This window comes from Trachemys scripta, chromosome 15 (assembly GCF_013100865.1).
Source record: "Trachemys scripta elegans isolate TJP31775 chromosome 15, CAS_Tse_1.0, whole genome shotgun sequence".
Taxonomy (NCBI): domain Eukaryota; kingdom Metazoa; phylum Chordata; order Testudines; family Emydidae; genus Trachemys; species Trachemys scripta.
The window spans coordinates 18,717,338-18,737,453 of record NC_048312.1 but is presented as its reverse complement, the minus strand read 5'-3'; the positions used below and the strand labels follow the sequence as shown (position 1 = coordinate 18,737,453).

Below are 20,116 nucleotides of genomic sequence, written 5' to 3'. Positions count from 1 at the left end.
GGCAGGACAGAAGCTCTTGGCTGCAGCAGTGCTGCCCCTGTTCCAGGAGAATTTTGCTCTTAGTGATGATTTGACTCGGTGGATCAGCCAATTCCTACACTGCTCACTGAGGGTTTTGAGTGCCAGGCTCAGCTAGGAAATTATTTTTGCATGTTTGGAAAGGCAGGAGAGAGTTTTGCACCGTTCTGCGTTACACTTGGCTGCCAGAGCAGTAAAGAATTGTAAACAGCTTGAGGGAGCATTAATTAGAGCCATGTTTCTTAGCCACCTTGCTCTCCTCCTTCAAGGCCCTCCTGAACATTCACTTCTGCTAGCACCTTCTGCTACCTGTCCTCTCCTGCTTACTTGTGCCACGCCTCAGTGTTACAAAATCAGATGGTTTTGTTCTAGCCATCCCCCCACCTCCTTTATCTGTACATTGTTTAACTCAACTTCTCAAGGCAGGGACCTGGGCTTCTTACATTAGTCTGCAAAGCACTAGTCTTAGCTATTGCCCTTTAGAAATAATAAACGACAACCTGATTGATTTGCCTTGGCATTAAAATGCCTCCCAGAACTTGTAGGGTCCTTGCACGATAGAGACTTGCTGCTCTCTGCCTGTCTGGTTTGGGAAGCTCGTTGATTCCTGGGTACTCTCAAACATCAGTGATCAAGGTGATGGGATAATCAGGGACCTGCTCTTGCTCCCACTGAAATCAGTGGGAGTTTTTACCTTTTCAGTGGCAGCAGGCTCAAACCTGGCTCAGACTGATCCTTGCCGGAGACTGCATAGGTAAAAATTCCCCATCTTACTGAAGCATTGACTGGGGTGGGGCAGGAGTGAGGGGAGGGCAAAGCAAAAGACCAGCTGGAGGGGACTTTTCAGTTTGTGCCGGTGGAAACCGGGGCTGAGGCATGTCTGCCGGGCGCCATGTGCTCTCAGCAATTTAAAGCACCCTGGAACATAATGATGCTCTTAGCCAGCAATGCACCAAATCCCTCACTAGCGCCAAGGAGAAAAGGCCACGTCAATTCAGCGAGGTCGTGATCTCACACCTAATTTGGTTTGTTTCTTTGGCCCCCGCAGGAAATAGGGCTGCTCTTGGGAGGCCTAGTGGAGAAGATTCTCCCTCTGGCACCACCGGCAGGGCCTGAGCCACTCCTGCCACTCACTGTGTTCAAGATGGCGGCTAGAGTGTTTCAGGAAGTGCTGCTGAAGTGCCGGCACTGGGTAAGAACAGCGTCCGGCCCGGATGGATAGGCTGTGCCACACCCTCCGTCCCATCTCAGGCCTGACAGGGGAGTCTCTCTCCCTTCTGAATGGCCCAGGGCTCATGTCGCTGTCCCTTGGGGGCAGCAAGGTCTGTCGTTTAAGGGCCATTCGTCAGGTCCCTGGGTCAGATTCTGCTGTTACACCCCGTGACACTGGAACAACCCCACTGACTTTCATGGGGCTACTGGGGACTTACAGCCGCGCAAAGGATAGCTCCAGATGGTCCATTACTCAGTAGATGTTTTCCCTCCTGAGTGTGGGTCCCCCCAAGTACTTCTCCATTTCACCCTTACAAGGGCCAACTCCTGGCCAAGGAGACGGCAGGGCTCCATTTGGAGCCAGTCATTACTGCTTTGGACAGTGGCAATGACCACAGAACAGCGTCCGACATCCCCTCTCTTCTTCTTCCTGACCTACCTTCCTTGTGTCCCAGCAGTGAACCTGGATCCCTTTGGGTGGATGCAAACTGTTTCTTGGATAGCGCTATCCACTGTTTCTTGGATAGCGCTATGGGCTCTGTCACTCAGCCTCTGGGCTAGTGCAGGGGCTAGACAATGTGTGGTAACCCCAGTGTGGGTTTGATGTATCACGTGAGACAAGCGAGTGGCTCGACTGTCCCTTTTGAACCCACACAGCGGAGAGTGGAGGTTCATAATTAGCTTCACCCACAAAATGTACTTCTCTGCGCCACAAAAATCTTCCGTTTTAATGTTTTATCGTGTAGGCCAGTAGCTTTGGCTTAAGCATGGAACTATGAGTCAGGAGCTCCCGATTGCTAATCCTGGCGCTGACACTTAACTGCTGCAGCTTCGACCAAGTCATTACATTTATCTGCTTCTGCTTCCCCATCTGTGAAAAGAGGCGAGTGTCTCCCTCATGGGGCTGTGGTGGGGGTTGATTAGAGAGCAGATGGAATGCCCTTTGAACCTGCAGAGCCCTGAGTCTTCTTCTATCCTAGGGAGCAGTTGAAGGTTGCAGCATGGGATTCACCAAATTTTGCAGTGCTTTGCTGAACCATCCTCATGCAGAACTGCAGGCAGTGCCAAGAACGATGCTGGCACAGGTATTGCAACCATTTCTTGCTCTAGGCACCGGGGGGAGAAGGTCATTCAGTTAAAGGTAACTGTTACTTATATTACAGAGGTACCCGAAGACCTTGGTCAGGATCAGGGCACCAGTACATGTTCAAACACAGGAGAAAACAGCCCCTTCTGTAAGGGGATATGGACTAATTAACTTTAATCAATTCAGAGTTCTGATTGGCAAATCAGTGACCTCTGACCCCTCACTCATGTATTGTTCTGAGCACATACCCATGTGTGTTGTTTTTAGAAAGGTTTAGAACAGTTGTAAATTTAAGGACCAAAGATCATCGCTGTATTCCCACAAATCCCTTGCTGGGGCCTTGTACACCCCAAAGGTCTGAGCATCCCTCTCACTCCGCTGAACCCCTCTTCCCAAACCAGCCGACAGCCGAGGACTAAGCAGAACGCCCCTTGGAGCCTGCTCTCCCCTCTCGGCTGTTCAGTCCTCGTGTACCAACCCTGAACAGTAACTCCTCACTTAAGGTTGTAGTTTGTTCTTGAAAAATGCGACTTTAAGCGAAACAATGTTAAGTGAATCTAATTTCCCCATAAGAATTAATGTAATGGGGGGGTTAGGTTCTAAGGAAATTTTTTTCACCAGACAAAAAGACTATTTTTTTATATATATATATATATATATCTATATACACATACACACAGTATAAGTTTTAAACAATTTAATACTGGTACACACTGATGATGATTGTGAAGCTTGGCTGAGGTGGAGGAGTCAGTGTGGGACATTTCCCTTAATGCTAAATGATGAACTAGCAATTGGCTGAGCCCTCAAGGGTTAACTCTCTCGCTCTGCAAGGCAGCAGGAATGGAGGGAGAGATGCGCATTTCCCCTTTAAGTACACGACCTTGTTAATTAGATCAGCTTGCTGAGACCGCAGCTGCTGCAAGTTCCTGCTGTCCTGAGCCCTGGTGTGTCTCCCCTGCTCTATGGAAGATGGGGTTAGTGGGGTGCAGGAGCAGGGGAGAGGGGGATACCCTGACATTAGCCCCCCTCCCCCCCCACACAGCAAGCAGGAGTCTCGGGGAGCAGCTCCAAGGCAGAGGGCAGGAGCAGCACATGACAGTGGGGGGGAGGGACAGCTGCAATTGCTAGCCTGCTGGGCAGCTGCTGCACAGGGAACTTAGGGGAGCAGGGAGCTGATGGCGGGGGGGGGTCGGGGCTGCCGGTCCACCCTAGTTCCAAGGCCCCACCAGCTAGCTGCAACGGCTGCTCTTCCTGCAAGCAGTAGACAAAGCAGGCAGCTGCCAAACGGGGTTAGAAGGGAGCATTACACGACTTTAAATGAGCATGTTCCCAAATTGATTAGCAAGGTAACAACGTTAACCGGGAGGACTTTAAGTGAGGAGTTACTGTCTCACGCCCAGCACTAATTATAGAACAAACATGGGCGTTGGATGTTTACCAGTGGTGTGAGCGCAGGCCCGGGAGCTAGGAGCTCCTAAACTGCAATCCCGGTCTGACCACCGCAAGGTGTAATCTCAGCCACCTGCAGCTTCCTGGCTGGTTTTGTTTCTCAGGGTTTGGAATTGCTAAGTGGCCCCAGGAGCAGCTCCATTACCCGCAGGGCAGCTGGCTTCCCCATGCTCTTCCTGTGTATCGTCGGTGGGGAGGATCCCTCCAAGGCACGCCCTCTGCTAGCACATTGCATCCAGACTTTACTGGCCTTGGCCAACACGCCTCTCCCGCAGAACTGGGACCAGACGCTGGACCTCCCTCAGGTAAGAGGCCTGAGCGCCAAGCAGTTCAGCTCCCACATGAGTGGATGATATTCAGCAGACGAGACCTGCCTCTTGGTTAGCCAGGCAGGCTGCCTCCTGAATCCCGGCCAGTGGTGCTGCTGAGCGAGCACCCTGCCCTCCGAACGCGGCTGGGGTCACCGTGCTGCCTGCAACACCGTCTCTCAGAGGAGACCAAACCCACAAGCAAACCACTCCAGGAGTCCTGCTGGTTTTCACTATTGTAGAGCTGTTCGCCGAAGCGTCACACCCACTTGACTTCCCTGGCCGATCCAACTGAGGAAGACGGCTTTCTTTTCGCTGCCCCGAATGATTGCCTAGTGTTTGCTGTGTCCCCGCCCCCCCAGAAGTGACCCATGTGCATTCTGTGTAGTACGTCAAGCTCCTTTGCAATGAAAGCTGCTCTGAGTGGGAAATAACTGCAACACTTCTGGGGGGGTACCCAGGGCTGCAAGGCACCTCGCTACCACCTGCCCTTAGCGTGAGGAAGCCATATCTGTGAGGGGTTAGTTCACAAACTCCACCAGCCACAGGCAACACAAGCACTCCCCCCCTCAGCCCACGCAGGCTTCATGGTCCCTCTCCACATAAGGAATAGGCACATGCAGCCCCTGAGCCCTCCAGGCTTCCCCCAGAAGAGTCCAGCCTGTATTCTACTGCACACTCCCCGCAGTCACAGATCCACCACTCCCAAAGGCACAGTACACACCTCAGAACCACCGCTCCACTCAACTGACAGCACTTGGATTAGTGAAACCAAGTAAAAGTTTATTTAACAAAGACCAGAGATTTGAGAAGAAGCAGACAGAATTAATGGGAACAAATGGTTACATATAAAATAAAATCATAACATGTTAAGTTTAGGCTCTAGAAAGCAAGACATTCCCCTGTCTCAAAGATCACTCACCCAAAGTCTCTCTTCTCATCAGTGCCAGACCAGCTGTGATCCTTTGTTCATATGACAAGCCAGCTGGCAGTTTGACCCCTCAGTGAAGGATACCTGGGCATACCATTGTATCCCCAGATATAGTTCCAGCCATCCATCGTCCTCACTTGTAAACAGGGAACTTCCTGCTGCTTGTTTTTTCCTGCAGAGAATTTCCCATGAAGATTTCACAGTCTCTTGATTAGCACTGCGGTCAGTCTGTAAACAGAGAGCTGTTGTGAAGTATACAGTACTCAATTTACATATAGCCAGACAGGTGGATAAGCAGCTCCCCCCTGAAGACAGACAGACACACACACACACACACACACCTCCTTACATATTATCCGTACAAACACCTCACAGTGATTATGACGATCAGCGTGACACAGGCTTTCACTAGAGACCTTACCAGACACCCTTTGATGAACGATTCTGTGGAGACCAGACCCAGGGCACTGCCTTCTGCCAGTGGGCACCAAGATGTCCCTGGCCAGCACGGTGCTCTTTGTTGTGTGTTCTCTGCAGGTCTCCGCCTTGCACGTGCTGCAGACACTGGTGCGTGGCTCCGGCCTAGGAACGGCGCTGCTGCAGTATGTCACGCCTATGATGGCTCTGCTTCTGAAGGCACTAGGCTCGTCTAGCTGGGCCATGAAAAACGCAGCCATCCAGCTCTTCAGTGAGTAACAGCTGCTTATTCCTAGCAGTGCCGTGGGGTGCACACACGGGTGTCCTTCCATCAGTCAACCTCCATAGGAGCAAGGGCATTGCTCTGCTCAGTGTCCGGCCCTGAGTGCCCTCGGAATGGAACAGGAAGCAAGACGAGCACGTCAGAAGCGCTGCTGTGAACAGCGGTGGGGAGGAGGGAGGAGAGCGTGTTGTACGGTTTGCAAAACGTGTCCTCCAGTCGATGGTGAGTCTTAACAGGCTAATTCCTGTATCTGTTAGCGTCCCAGATTAGGCCAGCGCTGGGCTACTTCAGGAATGCTCAGCTTGCCAGGTCTGCTAGCCGCTTCCTTTGCTATTGAGGGTAGCTGTTCCCTAAAGGGTCTCAGAAGAATGTTTTGTACAGAATCCCACCCCCGCAAAGCATTTTCCAAACTGCGCTCAAGGGATGGCCCCAAGCAAAACCCCAGGTCTGACCTTTGGGGCAGTCCCAGTCAGGATCTAAATTCTGACTTGTCTCCATCTCTCCCATTACACACAGCGTCAGTGAAATGCAGCCATCTCTGGGGTGGAGGGTGGCTCAGCATGAGAGCGAGTGGAGTGGGAGTGCTGGACCAGGGCCCGAGGCAAACCCCAGCAAACAGGCCACAGCATCTTTAATGCCCTGCAGAGCAGGGGAGACCTACTTTTCGGAGTCTCTTTTGAGAGCGCCACCCGTTGAGTAAATTGCATGGGACTCCATCTCCCTGCCTGGGAAGGTCGAATGACTGAGCCAGCTCTGCTAGGATTTGAGGCAGGGTCCAAGGAGAGATGTCAGGAAGTCTCCGTGCTCAAACCACTAATATGTTTCCTCTGCCCGAACACGGCTCTGGTGGACTTGCTGTTCATGCTGAAGCGCAGGGCAGAGTACATGGGGGTAGCTGGTTCATCCCTGCCATGTGCCAATGGCCGTGGTTCCTGATGCCCTTCCCCCGCTTGTTGTCTTTCAGGCGCCCTCACAGCTCGGGTGCTGGGTCCGAAGCGGAGCCGGGACGATAGCTGCGCTCAAGACGGGGTGAGCCCTCAGGCGTTCTTCAGCCGCTACCCGCAGCTGAGGGAGATCCTGCTGGGAGAGCTGCACTCAGCTCTGGAGACGGCAGGAGAGCCGGAGGGAGGGAGGTTTCACCTCTGCCCCTCGCTCCACGCCATCCTCACGCTCTTGGCAAAACTCCAACCCGGGGCAGATGGACTGAGCAGGTAGAGAAAATGGGGAGGAGGCCACCCCATGGGCAGGTGGCAGGGTGCAGGCTGGGGGTCCACACAGGGGCACTGCTACCTATGGGCTGCGTGAGGCTGACAGCCTCCCAGAGCCAACGGCATCCGCCACCTTCTGCAGCGGGGGAGGGTTCCTGCCCTCGTCTGAGTCACTCGCGTCCTGGCAGAGGATGGGCTGCGCAATGGCGGGACGCTGCAGTGGCACTGCTGGTCCTGAGGGCTCAGAGGCCCCGTGGAGCTGACGTGCAGAGCCGAGACATGCTCTCGAGCGGTCGTGGTCCTTTTCTAGCCCTTTCCGTTCAGCTCTGTTTAGCAGGGACCTAGACCAGCAGCAGGATAATCTTTGCTTTGTTTCCTGCTCTGCACTGCTCGCTCTGCAGCGTCTCCACTTGCTTCCTGGAGCCCTTGCTTCAGCTTGCAGGAAACCCCATCTACGCTGTGCGAGTCATGGCAGCCAAGGCCCTAGTCCCTGTTGTCCCTACAGCTGAATACGGGAAGATCCTGCTGCGACTGGCTGGGGACTTAGCTAAGCAAGGCGGTGTCCTATCCCACAACACGCTGCATGGGCGTCTGCTGCAGATACGGGCTCTGCTGACTTACGCTGCAGACACGAACTGGTGAGTGGGTTTCTAAGTGCCGTTCCCTTACTCCCTTTCTGTTTTCATGGCAGCAAGGCATGACCTCAGATCCAAACTCCAAAGCCAGGGGTGTAATGTGAACAGCCTGGCAAGGAATGCCGAGGCAAACGCTGAAATTAACCTAGGAATGTTGCTTCCCAGCTGAGTGACAGAGCAGCGGCTCCATCACAGACTCACCAGCTGACTCGCAATCCTGCCTTTTGTTATCGAAGGGGCAAGAAAAAGGACTCTGCATGGAGCCCTGCTGGCTGCTTCATGGAGTGCTAGGGACAATGCAGAAGGACATACGCTGACCTCATGTTCTGGTTGGTTGCAAGGGTGGGGGAAAAGGTTCCATCACACACCCTAGAAACAGGAGGAAAGAGCCCAATGATGCCGTCATAAGACAGGATACAGGGTGGTTTAATAGCGACTGACCTTCCCAGCCTTTATCAATGCAGTACCCTGTCCCCTTCCTAGAAACAGAATTGTAATGCATGGCTCTGCAGAGGGAACTGGGCCAGCACCTTTCAAAGAGACAAGCTAACGCTCCTGCATCCAAGGTGGCTAGTAACAGCTAACCCATAACTATTGTTACTGGTACCTCGCTAAGTAAACTCTGACGTTTCCTTTCAGTTTGTCACCAGATGCCATGCTGTCTGTGGCTCACCAGATGGAAGGCCAGTTCTGGTTGGTCACCCCTGCACAGCAGTGCCCTCTGATTCGCTCAGCCTACCTCCAAGTCATCTCCTTGTTGGCGGGGAGCTGCACCCAGGGTTTTGCAAAGCGTTTTCGAGAGGTTGTGAGCAGTGAACTGGACAGCCTTGGGCCAGGGCAGAAGGCAAGATCTTCCGAGCTCCAGGTATTTGCCTCTCCTGAGGATGTGTTCATTGTGGCTCACTGGGCCTCAAACAGCTCAAGGAGAAGGAATATGCAGCAGGAAGATGCTACCAGTCAAGCTGCAAACACAATGGACCATTGTAAACTCTCTGCTGGGTCTGGAGGACAGGATAGGGAGGAGGAGCAGTCATTCTCGCAGTGGGATCCTTTGAGGCTTAACCAGTTGGTGTTTGTAAAGTGCTTGGAGCAGGAGAGGAATGCTCTCGGATTTAAAAAGTCTCTGGTGCTCTTACAAAAATGGTGAATGGCCTTTAACCTCGAGCATCTCTGCTGAAGGGGAAAATGTAGGTTAAATTTAGTTCTCCAGCTATTTCACTTTTATTCAGTGTGCTAGCAGTGGGCATGTAGTGTCGGGCATTCATCCAAACCTGGCCCACATCAAGGGGATCTTGTCCCTGTCTGGAAAGCAAAGCCTTTCCTGGAGCAGCTTATAAGCAGCTGTTCTGGTTTTCTTGCAGGTGGGCTCCGCTGTGTTCCATCAAGTTATCACCCACTTCCTCTGCAAGGAGGCAGCAAGCCTGGCTGGGGCTGAGAGAGTTGGTGCCGTTTGCTTGCTCCTCCAAGGGGCAGATGTTGATATACAATCAGCCATCCTGACGTGGGTGATTGAAGGGGAGGAAGAAAGAAGCAAGGACTTGGAGAAGAGTCTCCAGCTGACGTTACTGGTAAGGCAAGGCTCCATAGAGATTTTAAATCAGAGCGAACGCTCAGGAGCTGTCCAGTCCTAACACCCCCACATTGTGAAACAGATCGTGCCTTTCTGAGCTCTCATTCGGATGAGCTTGGCTAGTTAGGTGTTCCCAGCAATCACTGTGCTGAGGCCATTCACTTACCGTCTGCCTTTCCCCGTGCATCCTAATGGGAGTTTGGACCCGTCTCTAGAGGTGAGTGGCTAGAGCGTTTAATCCACCACACTTCCACAGCTGCAGTTTAGTTTTAGAAGTGTCATTGCTCATCCCGAATTGAAAGGACTTTTTCCCCCAAGAGGGACAGTGATTCCTTATTTCTCTGGGAACTTCCCCTTCCTTCATCAGGAGAACCTAAAGTCAGTGCTACAAGGTCGGAGGGACAAAGAGTTCTTGAAGTTATACCTGGAGGCTTTGGTGCATCTGTGCCGCAATCCTTCATCCCAGGCCCAGGATGTTTTCCATAAACTCTTGGGTCCTGCAGCAGCATGTGTGGATGTCCTGCTATCTATGGTGGAAACAGAGTCTCCTGGCCCAGACCTCCTCTTCCAGGCACTCTCCGTGATTAGCGTGCTCCTTGTCCTGGGGTAAGTAGAGTCTTATTCTCCTGTACCCTCCCTCGAATTCTCTGATGGGCCATAGACGTCAATAAGAGTTTTGCCCCGGGTTCAGGAGGAGCAGCACTGAGCCCTACAACAGCAGACACTTCTTTGGCATTGCCCATAGAATATATTCAGGTTTGTGCTTCTGTCCTGGCTTTTTTCCTCTTGCTCTTACTTGGTTGGCATTGAATTTTATTGGAGGCATGTGCCTTCCACGATACCGATTTAACTGGCGCCGCATTCGAGCTCTGCCCTGCGTGGTAGGTCGTCGGATACCAATTTACTCCACTCCCCGAGAAAGCGAGGAGACAGATCACTTGCAGCAGAACAGGAGCTGTAGTTACATGCCTGCAGCGACACATAGAAATGTAGGGGTACCAGTTACAGAGGTGTCGGTGCAGGAGATAATTGTCCAGTAGGCAGGGTACAGCATAAACAATGCTGTGTGTCCAAGGAGCTCTGGGGCAGGTACCACGCTAAAATATTGGCAGCTACAGTAATCCTTTTGTACCTGGTGTAGCATTTGAACTCAAGTGGCCCTGCTTCTCACGACTCCCAGACCCTGAGCTTGAACGGATGGAGAATAATAGGATGTAACTGCTGTGAGAGGGACAGAACCAGAGGTGCTACTGCTTCTCCCCCGTGTTCTGCAGAGACCCATGACCCTTCGCTGCAGGCCCTGATATACTTTAGTGCATCTTGATTTCATTTTTGCATTGGACATCAACAAATGCGCCAATGTCAAAGGATTTATGGCAACTTCACTAGTCTGGGGCAGTGACACGGGTCTGACTTATTGGTACAGAACCTCCCTGAAAAGGGAGAATTCTGTGTTGGGGCAGTCGGCTGAGTGCCGGTGTCTGATGGAGCCAGAAGGAAAGATGTGACTTTGACATTCCTTCTCTCTCACTCATCCTGTGACAGTTCCAAGCTTCGGGATTATCCCCTGCTTGAGCGATGGTGTGTGATGCTGGAAAGATGCAGCAAATCCATTTCTTCAGAGGTGCTGAGACTGGCGGCAGCAAGGTCTCTCAAGCTGGCAGGAGCGGACGTGGTTCAGAGTGCCTTGGAAGCCTCCTGCCCATCCCTGCTGTCGGTGGCTGTGCGGTACGTAGCTGACACTTAAGTTGAGGCCAGAAGGGACCCAGCAGATCATCTCGTCAGACCTCTCACACCTCGTATCACAGGCCACCACCACCACCTCCCGCACACTGATCCCAACCACTGAAATGAGACCAAAGTATTCCAGCCCTCAGGGGACTAGAGTATTATGTGCCACAGGCAGAGAGTAGGAGGGGCTGCAGTGCACCAGTGCCTGAGGCTCCCCCAACAGCAGGAAATGATTCAATGAGATACACCCACATAATCCTGGTAACTGACCACACCCAGCCGGTGCAGAAGAAGGTGAAAACTCTGCCAACCCAGAATACACCAGAAATGGGCCTCAGGACTGCTGAGCCTTAACCCCTACCAGCACAAGCGACCCCATCATACAGTCACACTAAAGAAATGGATCCAGCTCTCTCTTGAAACTAATTGTTTGCCCCCACAACGCCTATGGGAAGGCTGTGCCAGAACCTCGTCCCTCTGATGGTTAGAAACCGTCTTCTAATTTCCAGCCTGAATTTGTTCATGGCCAGTTTATATCCATTTGTTCTTGTGCCAACATTGTCCTGTAGCTTAAATAGCTCTTCACCCTCCCTGCTATTTACCCCCTCATGTATGTGGGGGTAAATATCATCCATCCTTATTCTCTTGTTGTTTATATAACTAAAAAACCTTGTATTATTTATTTTTAATTTCCTGGCAAGAGCTAATTCAGCTTGACTTCGAGCAATACTTGTGGCATGAAAGTCAGGTTTTCTTGATGGTCATTGACAATACACATTTCCAGTACTGCTCCAGCATCCAAAATCCCAGTTTCTGGCCCTAAAGGTTAATAACTTGCCTAATTAATCCAAGGCTTGCACTAGGAAAACCGCATTGAAGAATATTAAAGGGGACATTGCCAAGTTACAAGTCACATTTTTAAAAACAAGATGCTGTTACCTGTGCTGCTGCTGCTGCTAACACCTGAAAGCCTCGGCTCCTTTTCGCTATAAGTACTGTTTATTTACTCTCTGCATTTCACTCCGCCTGGACAATGAAAATGAACTCGTCAGTTTCATTTTCTGGCCCTCATGCAGGATAACTCAGCTCTGCAATATTCCAGTTGCAGACACAACATAGGAATATTGAAATTTAAACAAAAGACTTGTAAGTTGGAGTTTAAATAAAAATACTGGAAACGTTTCTGTTGACCTAAAGGTTTGTAAAACAATATTCTTTTAAACAAAATGTAAACGTTGGGTCCAACTCTCCCCAACAGTATCCTCATGAAAATCCTCAATATAATATTGGATGGGGCACTTTGCACTGATGAACAGAGACAGGCTGACTGTGACAAGGTTATGGAGTACTTGAGGATATTGTATGTCACTTTACAAAAGAGAAGAAAGGATCTTTGTTAAACATTACCAGGATGTAGCTAGTTTCCATCTGACCATTATGCTGGTATATTTCCCCCTTTCCCCTAGCCTCCATCTATTAGCTTTGTCTCTTTCAACTGTAAGCTCATGGGGACAGGGCCTTTCATGTATGTAACACCTGACACATTGCAAGCACTACCAGAAACAAGTAGTGATGATATTGACCATCCAAGTTTCCTGTTAGTTACAACCTGTGTAAGATTATCCCCTGGCATTGTAGTTGGACAGCTTAGAAGTGCTCCAGATACCACCATATGCTACTAAAATGAAGTCTGCTTTCTTTTTCCACTCAGTGTGATGGACATGGGCATTTACCTGCTACAAGATGAGGATCAGGAAGTACGGCGTGAAGCCTCTGTCTTCGCCAGCCTTGTTCAGCACGTGTCGGGAGCGTGGCCTAAAGATAGTTGTGTCTTCATCCAGGGTAACAGAGGGCTGGTGTGCCTGCTGCATGTCCTGCTGGAAAAGTTCTGGGGCTGCCAAGAAACCTTTGAGTTTTTGCTACGGCACCTCCCCACACTGGATCTCAGCAACATCTTGACAGAACTGGAGGCCAACAAGTGAGCAGCTAAGATTCTAAAGTGGTGTTAAGGAGACATATACCAGAAATATTTCAGTATCCATCTTCAGCTGTGGCCAAGGGGAGGGCACACTGCAACTCCCGAAGGGATACAAAGATTGCTTTGAGGCTCCCACATCCCACTTTGCACTGGTCCAATATCCCAGTGTATATTAGAGCCGCTGCCTGGCAATAGCCCCAAGGGGCCAGGAGGAGAGCTAGGGATTGTTGTGGCATAGGAAGATCTGGCCACTCCTAGTTTTCTCCCGGCCGTGTCCTCCCAACACTAGCTGCAGACACTAGAAATGGCTTAAGAGTGTCGCTGGCTGTTTCATGCCACAGGAGTATACCAATACACTAGAGAGATCCCGCCATGGCTGGTTATGCCAGCAGCGTATTGCAAAACAGCCACAGTGCAGACTAGGATTGGGAAACCTGTCTTCAGGAACAAAGGCAAATCACAAGAATTCGGTTGCCCCTTAGGAGGGAGCCCAAGTGACCAGCTTGTAAAGAGACAGCTCAGACTTGCAAGCAGTGATCGCCGTGTGCCGGCAAAGGGCAAGGAGGGGATGCTCCATCTCCTCATAGGAGTGAAAAGAGCAAATGCAGCCTGGCTTTGTCTCTGCTTCCGGAGGAAGCCACTCCAGGTGGTATTCCAGAATAAAAGCCATAGGGACGACTTGTTTTTATAAGGGCAGATTAAAAACTAGGCCCTGCAAAGAAATGATCTGTTTAGGGGTTTCTTTGTTTTTGTTTTTCAAATAAAAATGTCCAGACTGGATGCAAGTGAGGCTGAAAATAGAGGGCAGGGCCTAGTGAGTTCTGTCTCCATCTCTGCCACAGTCTCACTGTGCCACCTGGGGCAGGTAACTTAGTCCACCTACGTTTGAAAATCCTGGCCTAAACTTAAGCATCTAAATCTCTATTCAAGCACTTAAAGAAGTGGCCTGATTTTTTTATTTATTTATTTTGGAGGTTCTGAGCACCCAGAGCTCCTACTTCACTGGTGGTTGCGTGTGCTCAGCACCTCTCAAAATCAGGCCACTTACGTAGGTGCCTTGCTTTAGGCACTCAAGTTTGAAAACCAGGCCTTTAATCTCTCTGCTGCTCCCTCTATACAGTGGAGATGACACCTCAGTCTCTCCCAGGGGAATTGTGTGGATTAAGGAGTTAATGGGGGTTCAGTGCTGTAAAACTGCTATATAGATGGGAAACATTATTGTTGCCAGCATCCCAAGGGAACTGTCCCCCACAAAAGGAGGCCTTGGGCCTTTCAATCTGTAAACACCAAATATGTGAAATCCCATCCTTTCTAGTCACCAATACAGAAAGCCCCGGTTGCTCATGTAACACCCATTACTGTGCTATCGCAGCTGGTACATAGCGTGACATCGTGCAGAGGTGTTTGGAGGAGCAGATTAGTGAATGAGACAAAACGTGGGATTTATCGTTTGACTTGGCTTCCCTTTCAGAGCCGTCAGTCTGTATAAAGAGGACGAACCCAATGTTTTTGCAGAGCCAGCTGTCTTATCCCGGCTGCTCCTCCCCTTCCTCCTTCAGCTGCTGGACAGGGTGCCCGCCTCTGCTCAGCTTTGTGACTTCACTCAACGCTGGCTGAAAGCCACCGGACCCAGCATCTTACACAACCTGCAGCACTGCAAGCACTGGTGGAGCCAAGGTACGTAGCTGCACTGGCATCGCATCTAATCCCTTCCCAGTGTCGGCCTTAAAACCAAAGCAAAGCTGGTTGCATATATGACACTTGTTCATAAAGCACAGATTTGTTTATATGTAGGACCTGCACTAATTGCTGAGCTCTTTAACTATGTGGTGCTAGAATAACTGCTTTAAATAAAGTGAAATGGAAGAAGCAGCACATTACTTCCTGCCCTATTGCAACTTCAAAGCTACATTAAACTTGGGGTTTAAGTGACTTCATAGTATTCTTTACATTTTTTCAATGTTGTTCTCAGTCAGGTTAATACAATTCACTGGACTCTAGCCCACGATCCACATGCAGAGAAACCTGCTACGTTTAGGTTTGTTGTTCCAATGTTTCCCCCCCACAAACCAGCCTCCCTTCAAACAGCACCGAGACTGGGATGAACAAAACCGAGTGCAAAGGAAAAGCCAGGGAACACCCACTATGTTCCATAATTGTCCCTTTGCAGGGTCTGTGCCATTGACTGACAACCCCAACTTGTTTTCTGTATCTTGGCCAAATACACCACACAGTTCAACCAGCTCCTAGTAGCGCATCACGAATAGCACTTAGAGGTGAAACTGGAGAATGAGAAACAGCCTTGAGGTTTTGGATAACTGGAAATTGCATCCAGAAACCCCCTGCTGTTACCTGCATAATAAACTATTTGCCCTTGGCAAGGGAAACTGCAGTAAAGTCTCTGTACTAGAGCTGTCAAGCTGGGCAGGGGCTGGCCGTGCTCCATGCAGCCAAGGTAAGCTGAGGCAAACGCCCAGTGGAGCTGCCTGGCATTTGTGTAAATGAAGAAAACTAAATAAACAGAACTTAGCACAGGCTTAAGCACAAGCCCGTGTCTGGGACCTGTGTGGATAGGCCAAGTCAGGTGTTCTTGGAATTCACCTGTGCCAGGAACAGAAAAAAGCCAGCAGTCCCTGGTGGGTATTCATGGCTCTGCACCCTCATGCTGCTGCTGGGAGTGCATGTCAAGGCGGCATTGGTTTTTCAGTGACAGCTCAACTCCTGCTGCAGCAGCGTGGTGCTTTATCTGCACTCTGGCGTACATGGGAATTTGGCTCATGGAGAGGATGGGACAGTGAACAGGAATATTTGCCCTCTCATCTGTCTCTCTAAATTACTTTTGAATGCCACTGATATCCGATACACACCCTAACCCTGTTAATACCTTGTTCTGCTCCCTTTTAGAGGCCATTGCACCTTTGCATATGAAAGCTCTGGGGTGTGCAAAGGTGCATGCTGCTGTCACAGCGCTACTGGTGAAGGCCACACTTCTGGCCCACGCTCTGGATGGCCTGGAAAGGACCCACATCAGTGCTTCAGAGATCCACTGCACTTCCCAGGAGCTGAGAAGTGAGCTTATGCTGGTCCAGGAACTGCTAGCCCAGCATGGAATGGCCCCCACCTTCAGTTTAGACTATGGGATCACAGATACAAGGTTCTCAGTAAGAGCTGTCTGATCATCCCAGGTGGCAGAACTGTGTTGTACTGAGTTACCATGAGCCATTAGCCAAGGGGCAGAGTGTGCTCTCTTCACACTGTGCTTTAGATGTCTGTTCCCAGACACTGCTGGATCTCTGTGCTCACCTTCCTGATTTCTCCTCTGCTGGGAGCCATCCAGAACTGGTAGGTTATTGATGTAACTCAGGTGCTCCCCATTCACCAGCCAGGAAAGGGAGGTGGTACACTGTCCTACTACCCGGGATCTAGGCCCCTTTCCCCCTCAGGTTAGCTTGGTTCCTCAGACTTATTTTATCAACCACACATTCTCTGGATCAGGCCAGGAGGTGACAGCTTCCAGTTCTTCATTCAGAGGCAGCTTTACAAATTACATTACTACCAACATCAAATACCAGTGATGGTCTTAGCCCATGTTTCTGCTCCTCTCTACCTGAAAGGCATGGGCTCCTTGGTATGCCCAATATTCTCAGGTCAAGACAGCCTTCCCTGTAATGAGGAGGGTTGGATGCACTACTCCCCGAAGGACCAGAGAGAACACGTCTCGAAGGAGGTCACATCTCAAACTCCGATCCCTCTGCTCTTATTTCACTGTTTTTTATCCACGTTTGTGGCTTCTGTTATAAGGAGCCAATAAACATGCTTTTGGCTAAATAAAGTGTCACTTTGACTTTATCACTAATAAAGAGTCCTAATTGGGTGTTGCTATTACTCAGTGCTATAAAGCAATCTGGGTGTCTGTATTTTCCATTTGAAAAGCCTTTCAATCAGTTAGCAAATGCCCTCTGATTCCTCAAATGTTAGTCTCTGACTCTCAAAGCTTAGTTGCTGCTTCACTTATGGTCTAACTCTAGTCCAAACTGCTGGTGCAACAACACTCCCATACCAACCGAGCCTTCATCTTGTCTCTGTTGAGCACGTGCCTCACTGATTCAGCCTCTGTCCCAGAGTTCCTGTCCTCAGAGTACAGAAGGGACCCTTCACATGTCACTCTCCAGTATGATGTAGTCAGAGGGTGGGGAATATGCACAGGAGCTGATCCCATCTGAGAGCAGATCCCACACACAAAGTCAGGGCTGCCATAACTTTCCTTCGCTCCCCTCGTTGTAGGAACTAAAGTCCAGGCTGACTGACTCTCTGTCTATCAACGATACTTCAATGAAACATCTAAAGCCTTGTTAGGGAAGTGAACTCAGCTGTGCTAATCACTCCTACAGGATTTAAAATACTCAAAGCAACGGCCATGGCAGAAAAGTGTTATTTTCAAAATGTTTTGGAAATAACGTTTTTAAAGCCTGACATTCAGATTAAGAGCCTGCCATTTTAGTTTTAGGCCATTTCCAACGAGAATTAAGATACAGAGCTCAAAGGAACCTTCTGGGCCATCGCGTCCAGTCTCCTGCTGTCACAGATAACCCCATCGCTTCACTTCCCAACTCCTTTACCTGTTTATAAAGGGTCCAATGTGCCCACGATTCCATTCATAAAATACAAGCCCAGTCAGAAACTGATCAAGCCCCATCTTAAAACTAGTTAGATTGTTTGCCCCCTCCCCCACGCCTATTGGGAGGCTACTCCAGAACCTCGCACCTCTGATGGTTAGAAACCTTTGTCTCGATGCCAGCCTAAATTTATTCATGGCCAGCTTATACCCATTTGTTCTTGTGCCAACATTGCTCTCTACCTTAAATAGCTCTTCACCGTCCCTGGTGTTTACCCTCCTCATGTATTTATTCCTGAAATTCAATGTTGATAAATGCAAAGTAATGCACACTGGAAAACATAATCCCAACTACACATATAAAATGATGGGGTCTAAATTAGCTGTTACCACTCAAGAAAGCGATCTTGGAGTCATTGCGGATAGTTCTCTGAAAACATCCACTCAATGTGCAGAGGCAGTAAAAAAGCTAACAGAATGTTGGGAATCATTACGAAAGGGATAGATAAGACTGAAAATATCATATTGCCTCTATATAAAGCCATGATACGGCCACATCTTGAATACTGCGTGCAGATGTGGTCGCCCCATCTCAAAAAATATATATTGGAATTGGAAAAGGTTCAGAAAAGGGCAACAAAAATGATTAGGGGTATGGAACAGCTGCCATATGAGGAAAGATTAATAAGACTGGGACTTTTCAGCTTGGAAAAGAGATGACTAAGGGGGGATATAATTGAGGTTATAAAATCATGACTGGTATGGAGAAAGTAAATAAGGAAGTGTTATTTACTCCTCATAACACAAGAACTAGGGGTCACCAAATTAAATTAATAGGCAGCAGATTTAAACAAAGTATTTTTTCACATAACTCACAGTCAACCTGTGGAACTCCTCGCCAGAGGATGTTGTGAAGGCCAAGACTATAACAGGGTTCAAAAAAGAACTAGATAAATTCATGGAGGATAGGTGCATCAATGGCTATTAGCCAGGCTGGGCAGGGATGGTGTCCCTAGCCTCTGCCAGAAGCTGGGAATGGGCGACAGGGGATGGATCACTTGATGATTCCCTGTTCTGGTCATTCCCTCTAGAGCACCTGGCATTGGCCATTTTCAGAAGACAGAATACTGAGCTAGATGGATCTTTGGTCTGACCCAGTATGGATGTTCTTATAGGGAGCAATCATATCCCCTTTCAGCATTCACTTTCCTACGCTGAACAAAACAAGCTCTTTTAGTCTCCTCACCGACATTCAGCTCTCCAGTCCCCTGATCTTTCTAGTGGCCCTTCTCTGCACCTGCTCCAGTTTGAATTCAGCTTCCCTGAACATGGGTGATCAGAATTATGCATAGTATTCCAGGTGAGGTCTTTCCAGTGCCTGGCACAATGGCATTAATACATCCTATCTCTTCTGGAAATACCTCACTTGCTACACATTAGGACCACATGTGCCATTTTTATGCCCAGAGCAGTGGCGTAGCCAGGATAGGACATTTGGGTGAGCCCCAACTTCAGGTGGGTGGGCAATGACGGGGGCAGGAGGGATCGGTGAGGCCGCCCTCCCTCCTCCAGCCGGCCTTGGGGGCAATGGATGCTCTGACCAGGGACCCTGAGGGCCCTGGCACGCACCCAGTTCTGGGAGGAGACGCCGCTCTCCAGCGCACAAGGCACCCCTCCCCATCCCACTGCCCCACACCGGGCCCGGCTCCCAGAGGCAGCAGGCCTACCTTTTTTGAGGATCTCCTCTGCCACCACCACTCACCCGCCCTCCTCCCAGTTGCAGATTAGCCACTGGGCCAACAGGGCCATGCCCAGGGGCCTCAGCCAATTGAGGGACCCTGGAAAAATGGGCGCCCCCACCTGTTCCACTCCAGCTGGGAAGCGGGGCTGGGGTGCAGGGGCTTGCACATAGGCAGAGTGGGACAAGTCCCCACACCCCAACCCTGCTGCCTGGGTGGAGTGGGGCAGAGCTAAGCCGGAGTTGGGCCTGGATGCTAAGTGGGTGGGCCCTGGCCCACAGTACATTTAATGGCTCATAGTCAACCTGTAATGAACCAGCACACCCAGGTCTTTCTCCTTCTCTGTTGTTTCCAACTGATGAGCCCCCATCTTGTAGCAGAAATTCTTACCCGCCCCTGTGTGCACGGCCCGACCTCACACTTTGTACCATTAAATTTCATCCCACGTCTATCGTTCCAGTCCTCTAGGTCATCCTTGTCTTCCTGTAGAATATTCTGATCATCCTCTGCAGTGGCGACACTGCCCAGCTCTGTGTGGTCAGCAAAGTTCATTAGCACACACCTATTTTTTGCACCAAAGTCATGACTGAAAATATTAAATATTGGTCCCAGGCCAATCCCTGAAAGGCTGGAACACTTGCAGGAGTTCCCCCTGCCTTCATAATCTCTGCTCCATCACAGGTACAGGTACAGCCCCCCTCCCCACCCCATTAACCACTGACTGGCATGTGCCTGGGCTCTGACACCCCCCCGAGCTCCCTTCCTGCTGCTCGTGCGGCTCCCCGATTTCCCTCCCGCAGCTCCTGCCGCATTAAGGGCTGGCCCCAGCACCGCACCTGCTGCCGTCAGGCCAGACCCGCCTCATCCCCAGGAAACACGGCCCCTGGGCGGGGGGAGCGGGGCAGAGGAGCAGTGAGCGGCCCGGGAGGAAA

The 20,116-nt window shown here is 50.3% G+C and overlaps 1 protein-coding gene across 2 annotated transcripts in view; it reads left to right on the top strand.

The window, feature by feature from the left end:
- LOC117887876 (thyroid adenoma-associated protein homolog) overlaps positions 1 to 16,655 on the top strand; it is a 39,450-nt gene extending 22,795 nt beyond the window's left edge. For both annotated transcript variants that reach the window (XM_034790588.1, XM_034790586.1), the window contains exons 19-31: positions 1,067 to 1,210; positions 2,211 to 2,315; positions 3,874 to 4,074; positions 5,546 to 5,696; positions 6,673 to 6,919; positions 7,318 to 7,554; positions 8,191 to 8,416; positions 8,913 to 9,119; positions 9,489 to 9,727; positions 10,667 to 10,849; positions 12,564 to 12,830; positions 14,302 to 14,507; positions 15,735 to 16,655. In XM_034790588.1, coding sequence (XP_034646479.1) covers positions 1,067 to 1,210; positions 2,211 to 2,315; positions 3,874 to 4,074; positions 5,546 to 5,696; positions 6,673 to 6,919; positions 7,318 to 7,554; positions 8,191 to 8,416; positions 8,913 to 9,119; positions 9,489 to 9,727; positions 10,667 to 10,849; positions 12,564 to 12,830; positions 14,302 to 14,507; positions 15,735 to 16,006 — 2,685 coding nt within the window. In that variant the 3' untranslated portion in view covers positions 16,007 to 16,655. The remainder of the gene's footprint in view (positions 1 to 1,066; positions 1,211 to 2,210; positions 2,316 to 3,873; positions 4,075 to 5,545; positions 5,697 to 6,672; positions 6,920 to 7,317; positions 7,555 to 8,190; positions 8,417 to 8,912; positions 9,120 to 9,488; positions 9,728 to 10,666; positions 10,850 to 12,563; positions 12,831 to 14,301; positions 14,508 to 15,734) is intronic.
- Positions 16,656 to 20,116: the final 3,461 nt, after the last annotated feature.